Source organism: Antechinus flavipes, chromosome 5 (genome assembly GCF_016432865.1).
Source record: "Antechinus flavipes isolate AdamAnt ecotype Samford, QLD, Australia chromosome 5, AdamAnt_v2, whole genome shotgun sequence".
Taxonomy (NCBI): domain Eukaryota; kingdom Metazoa; phylum Chordata; class Mammalia; order Dasyuromorphia; family Dasyuridae; genus Antechinus; species Antechinus flavipes.
The window spans coordinates 22,196,679-22,210,057 of NC_067402.1; the positions used below are offsets into that span (position 1 = coordinate 22,196,679).

At 40.3% G+C, this 13,379-nt stretch overlaps 1 protein-coding gene across 1 annotated transcript in view; it reads right to left on the reverse strand.

Moving 5' to 3' along the window:
* The window catches only part of TGFBR2 (transforming growth factor beta receptor 2), an 80,492-nt gene that overhangs the window by 33,428 nt on the left and 33,685 nt on the right, over positions 1-13,379 (reverse strand). The window contains exons 2-3 of the mRNA XM_051961453.1: positions 6,906-7,074; positions 2,480-2,670 (exon numbers count right to left, since the gene is read on the reverse strand). Of these exons, the coding sequence (XP_051817413.1) occupies positions 2,480-2,670; positions 6,906-7,074 (360 nt within the window). The remainder of the gene's footprint in view (positions 1-2,479; positions 2,671-6,905; positions 7,075-13,379) is intronic.

Consider the following 13,379-nt stretch of genomic DNA (forward strand, 5'->3'; position numbering starts at 1 on the left):
CTCATGAGAAAGACAACAGCAGACTTCCTATATCTGGAAGATGATAGAGGGACAGTAGTTTCCTTGGTCTTTCTTGCCCACAACTCCCCATCATAGGGCATTTTCACTGGCTGCTTCCTCTGCCTAGAACTCTGTTATTCCTCATCTTCTACCTCCAGGCTTCCCTGATTCCTTTAACTCTTGGCTACATTTTCCCTCTCAGGACTCAATCTTAGTGCCTTCCTTGTGGTATCTTCAAAGAATCCCATATCTCAACTGTTTGAATGTTATCTCCTCTATTAGATTGAGAACTCCTTGGGGTTGTGTCTGTCTTTGCATCCCCAGTGTGTAGCACAGTGCCAGGAATATAATAAGCACTTAATAAATGCTGATTGATTTCAAGCAGGATTAGGCTTGTTCTGCTTTGCAGAACCCAGAATAAGAGGCAAAAGTTGCTAAGAAGCATTCTAATTTGAGTGGACACGAGGAGGGCTAGGGGATACAGTGAAATGACTCAGTGGGAATGACTACTACCACCAAGGAGGGCAAAGTCAACCACTGGGCAGGGCAACATGGACAGCAACAAGACAAACAGCACATTTATGTAGTTCTTAAAAAGTGGAGAACTGATCCAGAGACAAAGTGGGAAGATTAATCCTCTTGTCATCCAAGTTTGATTATTATTCTGTATATTGAAGAATAGAGAGCCTCCAGCAGACTTCCCATCCCAACAAACAGGAACACGGAACAGGTCCAGTTAGCCCAAGGTGTGAAAAGGGTGATTAGCTTGATATGAAATCCTATACAAAGCAGGTTTAACTTTCTGCTGTGGCAGACTACCCACAGCGGGACCAGAAAAGCCCATCAATGACACAGATTAAGTGGGTCCTGGGATGGCCTGATACATCAATGTGGTGTCATCCTCATAAGCAAAAATACCCGTTTCCTCCTCCTACCCCCGCCGACCCCCTTCCCCCAGGACTGTGGAGAAGAGAACTTATTGATTTAATCCATATTTATCTTCATCAGCCAGCAAAACATTCAAGACTGAGCCCAGAGTTTAGTGTTTATAAAAATATAGATGGTTCTTTCAAGCCTTTTCCAAGTCTATGAGCCCAACTAATTTATTCAGAATCACTCATCTGTGTGGCCCTGAGCACTTAGGCCTTCTAAGCTTTGGTTTCCTCATCTGTAAAATGAGGCAACTAAATGATTCCTGAGTTCCCTTCTAAATCTATCAATGAACCCATATGGCTCGTAATTGTTTCTTAAGTTGGGTTTCCCATGTCACAAGTCCGTCTCTGCAAATACAGAATCCTTAAGGGCAGTGGCTTGGCTTTCATTGTGCTGCTAGTTAAGAGCAATGGATCAAGACAATGTCAGCCAAGTGTCCATGAGCTGGCAAGACTCAGACTCAATGAAAGAGGAGGTGGGGATGGGGGAAGAAAAGCAAGAAATGATGTAGCCCTGCTTTCAGATAAAGTGGTGGAAATCCACCCTCATGGAAGGAAGGAAGTTTTAGAAAAAACAAATCAATACCAGCTTAGCATCTCTCAAAGCTGGTCCAAAAGACCTAAGCTGCAAGACATGGCTGGATTTCCGGAGTTGCGTAACACTGATGATTCTGCTCATTTTGCTTTGCCAGGAAAGGAGTAGCTAACTCTAGGAAATACCAGCTTATTGTAAATAAATGGTGCATTTTTTCTTGTTGATAAATAACTAGTTTATTTATTTCTTTAAAGGGAAAACTTTAAATTATTTATTTGATTTATTTAAAGGGAAAAAATATTATTTAAAGGGAAAACTTGAAGGTGAGTATAAGTAGAAAGCAGTGGAATCTCCACATATCTGCAAGAGCAAGTGTTTTCTATTTTTCTATAACCTCACTTATAAATATTTTCATCAATTTATCCCACCTGTAAAGGTAAAATCCCAACATGCCTTAGGAGAAAGCAGTGAGGAGATCCTGTGCGATAATTTGAAAGACTGAAAGTGAGGAGTGACTCACTCTTGGCAAGTCAGAAGATTATGATCAGAACAAGGAATTTCATAGCTCTTAATCACAGAAATAAAGTTATCTGTGAGAGAGAATGAGATGAAGTGCCATCATCCCTGAATGGTGCTAAGGCTGAGTACAGGAGCTCATGGGAATTGATTGGATTGGATGGGAATGGGGATTGGAGACCAGAAGGTGAGGGTATTTGAGGGAATGCACAAATGGATCGAGAAGTCCCTCAGGAGAAAGCTGCTGGAATTGAGGAGGTAGGGATCACAGCATAAACTAATATAAATCAACCTGAAAGGAGCCCACTGGAATATGGGTTGATAATTAATAAGAGTATATATAAATAGGCAACTTTTCAGTGCCAGTGATCACAGAAACTTCTCTGGGGAAAAATGAACACGGCAAGAGAAAATAAATTAATATTAGAGGGCAAAAAAGCTATTTGTTACAAATGGGTCCAGGAGCCAATGAAGAAAAGGAAAAAAAAAACCTCACCTTCTGAGAAGAGTAAGATGTCATTGCATTCCTCCTTCCTGCAGGAACACATGAAGAAGGTCTCACCAGGGACCTTCTTTTCCTTCATCAAGCATTTGTCAGAATTAGTATCCTCCAGAGCAAAGCCATGGACTTTGAGGCTAGGATCATGGCAGAGAGTTTCTATGGTTACATTTTTATCGTTCTTCCTCCTGGAAATGAAAAGAGAAGGAGAGATGAAATGGTTTCCAGGATATGATAGAAAGTGGGATAGGTAATTCCTGCAAGAGAGAAATCTCTAAAACGGTTGTGCTGTTTTATCAATGTCGCACCAGTGGGAGCCAGGTATAGTTCTCCCTGCTCACCACATTTTTCTTTTCATCAAGTCTATTCATGAGATTGCTTACATATGCATATATATATATAATATATATGTATATATGTATGTCAGAACCTTATAATTTCAGAATACACCACAGAATATCAAAACTAAAACTAAAAGTGATCTTTGGGAGGGATTCATCTAGACTAACTTCCTTATTTTAGAGATGAAAAAACTGAGACAGAGAAACTGAATGACTTTCTTGAGATTCACAGCTAGTAACTGGAAGAGCTGCGGCTTGAGTCTCTTGATTTCCCCTAACTCACAGAGACTTGTCAATAATCTAAATTTCCTTTGCTACTTGTCACTGTTACTGCTCAGTCTTTCACTCTACATGATCTCACAGATTTGTCCATTAGGTTTTCCTGGCAAGATACTGGAGTGATTTTCCATTTCCTTCTTTGCTCTGTGCCCATTTCACAGTTGAGGAATAGAGGCAATTGGGGGTTAAGTGACTTCCCCAGGTTAGATAGCTAGTGAATATCAGGCTGGATTTGGATTCAGGTCTATTCCGAATGTTCTATCCACTGCATCATCTAGCCTGACCCTTGTCACTCATTACAAGGACTCAAAGTGAAAGCAATTTCAAGAATAAAAGGCAAGGGAGGTTGGAAGGTTGGGACTATTTGCCTTGATGGTTTTTCTATGTATGTTGGTTGGTCTACCCTCCAAACTGTCAAGTTTTCCCTTCCATTCATTTGCAAAATAGGGAGTGGAGAGAGGAAGGGAAGAGAAGGGAGGAACACAGGGGTGGAGGGAAGTACTTCACTCTGCTCTCTGCTGTATAGCCATCAAATCTTTCCCCCTGTATTACCTCCAAGAAGAGTAAGGGATGATGCAGTGATAGTCATCCTTAAGTGAGAAAGAAAACCCAGTTCTAGGGGTCTAAATGAGGTTATCCAACTGGATACTTGGATTCTAGACTCAGCTTTTCTACTTAACTTCAAGTGAGACTCTTGAGTGACTCATAAGCCTTCTTGGGACATTACTTTCCTCTTCTGTAAAATCAAGGGAAGTTCAAAACAGAAATGATGGCTCCATGTATATAGAGCTATTAAAAGGATAGCTATCATTTGGGTTAGGGCCATATGTAAAGTTAAGAGACTACTCCTGGCCTCTAAGAAATGCTGACTAATGGATGAATATAGGGGAGCATGGGGAGCCAATCAAAGGCAGCAGAATTGGAAAAAAATATACACAATGACAGCAACATTGTATAAAAGAAACAATGATTAAAACAAGACAAAATTGAACACTGTCTTTCCAAGCAATATTGTGTACATCAAATGAAATAACACTTGTAAAACACTTTGAAAACCTTGAAACATTTTTATAACTGCTAGTCATGACAACAACAATGATGACAATTCTAACTTAACAAGTTGACCTTAGGGGAAAAAAAGTGGGAAAAAGGTATTTCCTCCCTTTTTTTGTAGAGATGGGGGACAAAAGTGGTGAAATGTTGGTCTTGCTAAATTGTTTTTTTTTTTTTCCTTTTCCTTCTTTCTAAGATTCTTTATTACAAGGGAGGAAGAAGAATGGATTTGGAAATAAAAGTGATGTAAAAACAAATAATAAAACTAATTAAAAATTATAATAAAAATTAAATAGCAGAGGAAAGCTAAAGGACCAATGCTCTAACTAAAGATTTTATAATTTTACACATGTTTTCTCTCTCACATCAGGGAGGAGCCCCAGAAACATATACCTTCCATTAACTCATTAGACAGGTTTACAGATAAGGGAAAAGAGCTTCAGGAGCTGTGGAGTGATTTGCTCTTGGGTACACACTAAGAGGAGTGGTAGGATTTGCAATTATCTCCCTAACTCGAAGGCTAACAGTCTCATTGACTGTGGCGCGTTGCCAATCCTCCTAGTTTGGGCATTCTGAGTATTTTAAAAAGGTCACCCCTCTGACCAAGGCCTTGTTCTCACTACTAGTTTACAATTTCAGTCAGGAGGGACTGTCCTACAGGGCGATTTCAAATACTTCTATCTTGAAGAGAAGAGACCAGGGGGAGCGTGGGAAAATGCAGAATTTTTCTGATCCCAGGGTGATTCTTAAGCTCAACATGAGGAGAGAGCCCACATTAGCCTTTTTCTAGTCTATTCTGAGGAGCTGGATTCTTATTTAGCTAGAAATTGTTTTCAAAAGTGAACAGAACCAAGAGACCATTGTACACAGTAACAGCAAGATTATGTGATAAGCAACTGTGATGGACTTGGCTCTTCTCAGTAATTCAGTGACCCAAGACAATTCCAATAGACTCGGGATGGAAAATGCCATCAGCATCCAGACAGAACTGTGGAGACTGAATGTGGATCGAAGCATAGCCATTTCAACCTCTTTTAATCTGTTTGTTTGCTTTTTCTTTCTCGTGGTTTTTCTTCTTTTGGTCTGATTTTTTTGGTACAACATGACAAATATGGAAATATGTTTTAAAGGACTGCATATATTTACCTATATTATATTACCTGAAGTCTTGGTGGGGGGAAGATAAGGGAAGGAGCGAGAAAAATTTGGAACATAGAGTCTTACAAAAATGAATGTTGAAAACTATCTTTACCTGTATTTGGAAAATTAAAATACTATTGAAGAAAAAAAGAAACTGTTTTCAAAGAGGAAGATTTGAAAATGAATCTTTCAGCCTCCTAATTCTACCTTCTAGACCCCTGATAGTTGTGTGAGCTCAAGCTTTCTGTGGGGAGTCTCTTCTGCTAGAAAAGATAAAAAAACCAATGTCCATGTCCTTGGAGATCACCAACAATACAGGGGCTGTGGTGGGACGGGGGTGGGTGAAGAGAGGAGCTGGAAAGTAGTTTGGTTCCCTTTATTCAAAGACTTTCTGCCACTTGAAACCACCCAACTGTGAGCCAGATAATTCGAATCTCTTGCTGTTTCCCATTTCCTGTTCCTATATCACTTAGTGCCCATCCTCCATTTAGGGCCTCTATCAGTCCTAAAAGAAGCTCTGAGTACCTCCCAGCCTCTCCCATGTAGTATCCTGTTATTGTGAGTGAGGAAGGAAAAGCCCCTCTCTAGGTACCCTTTGCTGGTAGTGCAGAGAATAATAAAGTGTATTTTTAAACGCAACCACCATTTTAAATGCAACTGTCAGAGAGGTAACAGATATAAGTTGCAGTGAGGGGAATTATGGAGATCTTAAAAATGACATCAACCAATATTTTAATGCTCAGAACAACAAAAGGAAAAAGCCAAGAGAACAGATTTGAAAGTAATTTAAAGAAATATTTATGTGTGTAATCTCTATGTATATAAAATCACTGTCTACCTATATAGCTATATCCATATATCTATATCTCAAGTAGTATGAAATGGGATACATGATTTCATATAGAATCTTCCTGTGAACCTCCGATACGACTGGAACAATGCTAAGCTATCTCATTTGATTCTTACAATAACTCTGAGGGATAAGTGCTATTATTATTCCCATTTTACAGTTGAGTAAACTAAGGCAGAAATTAAGTGGCTTATCTAAGATCATACTGCTGTTTGAACTCAGGTCTTCCTTACTCTAGAAAGACTCAGTCACCCTAGCTGCTGTCTTCCCAAGTGAAGGCTTTCTTTTCTTCTCTCTGGACACTTCAACTCAGTCAATGTATGTTACTGGATATACCAAGAAAAAATAAAATTGCCTTAGCCCTCAATGAGCTCATAATGAGCTGTGGGGAAATATAAGAAATGCACGGATAAAATATATGCAAAGTAGAGGAGACAAAGAGAAGAGGAAGAAGTGAAAGAAAGGGAAAGAATAACTAGGGGCATTAGGAAATGATCTTGTGTAGGAAAAAGTACTTGTGTATACCTGTAAGGAAGGGAGAAATCACTTGGTTGAATGTTACCATGAGTTTGAAAAACACTAAGCAACATCATTCAATAATTCAATGCTAACTGCATTTATTAATCACCTTAGACATACAAGGTATTGCCCAAGCATGAGGGTCACAGATGCCTGTAATCAAGGAGTAGGAGGTAAGAAAGAAAGGGCCCTCGATGGGGAAGATGGAGATGGGAAAGGGAAGATCTAAAGGAGGACTTACCACACGGCCACACAGATTTCATGGGCTTGTTCACAGATCGAAGTGATGTCACAGAAACTTAAGCAGTTCCTGTCATTGCTGGTGCAGTTGGTTGCTTGTACATCACAGAACTTGCAGAGGAGCGCAGGCTTTAATGCACCATTTTCCTCAGTGACCGGATTTCCATCCACTGGGGGAGAAGAAGAACATCACAAAGACATGAGATCATTTGGCAAATGATAGTGTCTCTGAGAGAGTCCCCAGAAAACAGGGGTGAGCCCTTTACATCTTAAATGAGCTCCATCACTTGGTGATAAGAAGCTACCCCAAACCCTTCTAATGTTGTTAAGTCAAACAGTTTCAGTCCTATTTGACTCTTCATGACCCCACTGGTGTTTTTTTTTTTTTTTTGGTAGAGATACTGGAGTGGTTTGCCATTTCCTCTTCCATTCCATTTGAGAGATGAGGAAACTGAGGTACATAGAGCTAAGTAAAGTGACTTGCTCAAGGTTGCATAACTAGTGGCTTGCCATTTGCTTATCTTGCAGATTTTACAGATGAGGAAACTGAGGCACACAGGGTTAAGTGACTTGCCTAGGGATACACAGCTAATAAGCATCCGAGGCTGGATTTAAACTCAAGACCTTATGACTCCAAGTCCGACACTCTACCCTTAGCCCCACCCAGCTGTCCAAGTCCCTTTAATATCATATAAGATTTTCGATTAGATGCACAATCATCTTCTGAGGAAATCTAGACACAAGACCAGTGTTAGTGGAGGGGGGGGCAGGAGAGAGAAAAGAGACAATCAAATAATAATCACTGTAATGTGGCTCTTTATGGTTTGTGAAGTGGTTTATTCCCTCTGTTTCTTTATCACTTAATATCACAAAGACAAGATCACTTTAACTACAACAAAGACCAAAAATTTTGCTGAAAATTGTTTCCTTTTTTTCTGACCCACACAATGGGCATGTAGGAATCCCTCTTAATGTCAATATCAACTGATCCTTTTCTCTTTCTCAAAAGAGAGGGCGAGAGAAAAAACAAGATTTCTTTCTGAAAAGTAACAAAAGGGATGAATAAAATTGATACAACTGCAGAAAGATGGAGAAAATGGAAGGACCACAGGATCAGAAAGGAAGGGACCCCAGAAGCCATCTTGTCTGATCCGACCACTCTACAGGTCCCTAAAGGATCTAATGTTGGATGGAACCCCAAAGTCATCTCTCTTCTCACTCCACATTTTACAGAAGAAACTGGAATATGAAAAGATGAAATGGCATGGATAGTGTTAATCAGGGAGTGTTGGGCCGAAATTTGAACCTGAGTTCTCAGTTTACAGTCAAGGCTCTTTCCAATTACATCCTGATTTAAGTGAATGCTCCTATCATGGGAATAAACAAACATTTCCTAAATTGCCTAGTGTGTGAACATCCAGAGTTCTGTGGTAGGCACTGAATGACAATATGGCAGAAAAAATTGTAAAAACAAAAAACAAAAAAACAATTCTGACTCTCCGAGAATATTCTCCTGAAGGCAGGGGGATGGCTAAGCTGGCCTCCGAATGTCCCTTTCTGTCCTTCTCTCCATTCCCCACCACCAACTCCACTGTCCCATGAGCATTTCACCTGTTTCCTGGGTCACCACAAAAAAAAATATAACTTTAGCTTGGCTTTTTTGTGGTGGCAATAAATATAGAAAACAAATTTTCAAAAGATCCATTCATTCCTCTTGGGCTTCGAGTATATTTCAGGAGGTATATTTTTAGGTAACAAGCACAGGGATGTTGGTCTGGGAGACACTGAACATTTCAAAAATAGCTTAACTATAAATACTAGCAGCTATGTTTCTGGATCTCATGTTAAATTTGGGATTAGTACAACAATGTATTTTTCTACTATGATAGGAGTCAAATATGTTTTGTTCACATGCAATTTTAACTTTATATAGCTAAAGCAAAAATTAAAAAAAAATCAGTCAAACTTAGAAATTCGGACGGTCCTTTTTATAAAGATGCTTTCAAAAAAAATTGTGATGTGCATCTTCAGTGAATAGCCAAGATACCCTCTCTATACTCCAAATTTTCAGACAAATATCGATTATTAATTTAAGAAGCATGGTCCAATGGAAAGAGTTTGGTTGTGCTCTCTGTAGGAATTGTTTCCTCGATTTATGGTCATTTGCAGAGTAGATTTGATAAGATTTGAGTTCTTAGACTGAGACTCTTGCATCTACCCTGTTTTGCTTTGTAAGATATAACAATGTTATCCAGGGTGCTTGGAAAACACAACTTTTGCTAGGACACTTGGATCTTTAGCTGATCACTGACTGAGTCACACACTCAGGGATTCTCAAGCCCAATAAAGTTGAAATGGTTAGAAAAGAAAGAAATATCTTGCAGGTAAGAGAGCTAAAGTGGAACACCCAATGGTTCCTTTGAGAGCGCCATCTCTAACCTGACATAATCCTTCTTTCTGACATTCCTTCTGTCTCAAGCTATCACAGAAAAACAGATTTCTTGCCTTGCCAGGCTTCCCAACCTTGACTGCTGTTTCCTGGAGCTCCTTTGCTGAGCCCAACCTTTGAGAGGCCCACGGGCCCAAAAGCACTGGTCACCATCTGGATCCACAAGTTTCTCTAAGTAGGTTTTTAATTGGAGTTGGCACTTCAGAGCAAGACACTGGAAGCAGCCATATGACTTCAAGACAATGGGGTTCTCAATGCTGGCAAAAAAAGAAGCCCAAGCCAACTGGGGGAAGGGCACTAAGTGTATCTGGAATGTCCGAATCTCCTCCCCACATTAGGAGAAGGGCCTCCTTAGAGTGATATACAGTGGATAGATACCAGGATGTTTTGTTGTGTTTTGTTTTTCTTCAGGAGAAGACAAGGATATCCAAGAAGATCCCAGTTCATCCATTAATTGAATTTCCTACTTGGATAACTGGCTGAATGGAAAACAGGTGATTGTGCTCATTCCAGCAAAGCTGAAGTTTGCATCAGACCAAATAATGGTCAAGAAATCCAATGAGAAACAATTTTGACTTTATACATCCCAGAACTTCATAAAAAGCTAGCCACCAACCCATAATTCATGGGAAAGGGGCTCTCAACACCAAAGCATGTCCAAAGGAGACGAGAAACTGATATGGATCCTGAGAAAGGCCCCATGTGGAAATCTTGGAAATTATGGGGGGGGGGGAGAATGCTAGGAGCAGAGTTTACTAAAAGACACCAAAATGGTATTTTAAATTAACTCAAGCAGTAATTCAAAGAGTAAAACAGATTTTTCACAAGGACTTTATAAATTCCTAGTAGAAATAAGTTTTTTAAGTGTGCTTTTTAAAGTCTTAGCCAACTACTCTCAAAAGACTGAAAATAATCTGGGAATGTTTAGACTAGGAAAGAGAAGACTCTGGGCAGATATATTGTAGCTGTCTTCTCCAAGCACGTGAAAGGCTATCATAGGAGACAAGGATTAAGATGTTCTATTTGGCCCCCAAAAGAACCATGAGTGGGAATCACTGACTTGGAGCCAGGAAAAACTTCTTAAAAACTAGAGCTGTCCCAAAATGGAATAGAGAGGTTCTGGGCTCTTCCCTAATTTTGTCATCCAGGTGGCTCAGTGATCGTCAGGTAAGAATGTGGGCGAGAGCTCTTTGAGGTCTGAATGTCGGCACAGAATAGTGAATAAGGATGTTAGGCTGGGAGTCGGAAGACATGGTTCAATCCCATTGCAAACACTAGCTAACTGCATGATGTTGGGCCAGTCATTTATATTTCTCCACTCGAAAGGCATCTGCTTTCAGAGATCAGAGCTCTAAATCTGATCCTGGTTCCAAAATTCTGTGATTCTGTCCATAATCATAGATCTAAGCTTGACAGGGACCTAAGCAATTAGTTATTTGATCCCAATCCTAAAATTTAAAGATAAGGTGAGGTGATATGAAGCCAGGTGAAAGGATCACACATTGACGGCACAGTGGACAGAGAGCTGGGTCTGAAATCAGAAAGATTCATATTCTGAATTCAAATCTGGCCTCAGAGCCTTACTAGCTGTGTGATTCTAGGCAAGTCACTTAACTGTTTGCCTCAGTTAATTTATCTGTAAAATGAACTGAAAAGGAAATGTCAAACTTTGCTAGTGTGTCCACTGAGAAAACTCTACAAAAAGTCAGACTAGAATGTAAAAAAGATTAAAGAACAATAAATTAGTCCTTAGCATATAGTACTGACTACACACTAACTTTATTAAATGCTTATTGTTTGAACAACAGAAAAGGAACCTAAAGGTCTTCTGACTCAAGACTCAGGGTCTTTCCATTCAGCAGACTGCCTCTCATCACATGTGGCAACCACAAAACATTTTGCTATTTTAGGAATAGACTAATATTTCATGAACTCTTTTATCACTTTCTGTCACCTCTCTTCCTCCAGCCAGTAAATACTGTTATCTTTTCATGTGAACATCACATTTTCCCAACTAGATGTAATAAAAACAGCTAACATTTAAACATTCACAAAGCCCTTTACATTTTTCTTATCTTATGGGATTCTCACAACAAAACCTCTGAGGTAGATGCTCCTTCAATTACACCCAATTACCAGATAGAGAAACTGAGGCATAGAGAACAAAGGAGTTGCCTGCGATCATTGGGCTTCTCCTGGTTGATGGTATTATTCAGTCCGACATTTCATCTGATTCTCTTGCCGTTGTGTAGGCAGTTTGGAGGGAGGGGACAGAGTGGAAAGAATTCAAGAGTTGGAGTAAGAGGTGCTGACTTATTTTGTCATTTGCTAACTCTGTGAACTTGGACAAGTCAACACCATTGAACAGTTCAACACACATTTATGGAGGGCCTATGATGTGCAAATTCAAATGGCCCTGCCCTCAAGGAGTTTTATTCTATTGGACAAAGAAAAAAAAAGATACACAGATAATAGTTATAATATCTACAAAGTAACTTTGGAGAGGAAGTACAGAGATAAATGGTTATAGTGTGTGTGTACTCGTTCTCTCTCTCTCTCTCTCTCTCTCTTTCTCTCTCTCTCTCTCTCTCTTTCTCTCTCTCTCTCATTCTCTCTCTCTAACTTTGAGAAGGAGTATAAACAAGCCCTGCAGGAGACTATCTATTCTAAGAGCAGAAGTGGTAAGGGAAAGCTTTCCAAGCAGGGGAGCAGCTAAAGCAAGGCACTTGGGCACAGCTCTGAGTCTCAGTTTCTTCATCTGTCGAACGAAGGAGCTGGACCAGACAATGGTCTCTCAACACTCCTTCTTGCACCCAATTTATAATCCAAAGACCTTAAATACAGGACTGATTCCATTTTCTCTTTCTTGAAGAAACTGTCATCAAAGCTGAGACTCCTGTCCACACAAGGCCTCAGTAATCAGCAGTTTCTCCTTAAAATGTCCACTTTCCAAGCTGTCTATTGTGACTGGCACTCGGTGCCAAAGTACTTCAGAATAGGCTCCCACCAGCAAGTGCAAGGAGGTGCCACAGAGAAGGAAAGATCGGGGGCAGAGCCAGAAAGTGACCCCAAAGTATTACATTTTCATTTCCATGCAGACAGTTTTTGTGATGAAAACAAAACAAAGAAGGAAAAAGTCATCCTAATGACTCTCTTCAAAGGGCAGGGCAATCATTTCTGACAGAAACCTGAGAAGAGAAAACTTATCTCGTTCCACCTAAGAATCACCGTGGGATTGATGGAAAAGGGATGGCTCTTGGGGTCATGCCATTTGAGGGTGGGCCGAAGTCACTACAGATGTCTGATTGGGGGCTGGCACCAGGTATTCGAGGAGTGGTTGTGTGGAAGAGGAAGTGATTTGTTTCCGGTTCCCAGAGGCAAGGGGCAACGCCAGGTACAAAGAAGCCAGTTTAGTCAAAGTATCTGCAAGAACTTCTGAGCAATCAAAGTTATCAAGAAAATGGAGTCACAAACTGCCATAAAAGGGGGTGGCGGACACCAGCCCTCTCATGAGGTCTTCAAGGGAAAATAGAATGGCCATGGACAGATCCGTTGTGAGGGCGATCTTCTGAAGATATTGGTTGGACTGATCCCTGAAGTCCCTGACAATTAATGGCAGTTCCATGGTGTACAGATAGAACTCCAAGCCTGTAGTCAGGAAAACCTGAATTCAAATCCAACCTCTGATACTAGTGGTATGACCCTGCTCGAGATATTTACTAGTTGTCTGCCTTTTATTTTCTTAAGTGGAAAATAAAAATCATAACTTTGGGGTCCAAAGTCACCGGCTTCACTTTCCCTTCCAGATCCATCTGGATCCAGTGGCAAGATGTAGATCAGGACAAGTAAAGGTGACATTTGGCACCACGTCTGACACATGGCAGACACTTAACAAATGCCCTCCTCCTTCCCCATATCCTTTTCATCTTATCCTTCCTGATCTGAGATTATATGCCATTTGACCCATGCATTTTCAAATGGCACCTCCTCCTAGAAGCCTTTCCAGATCTCTCTAGCTGAAAATAT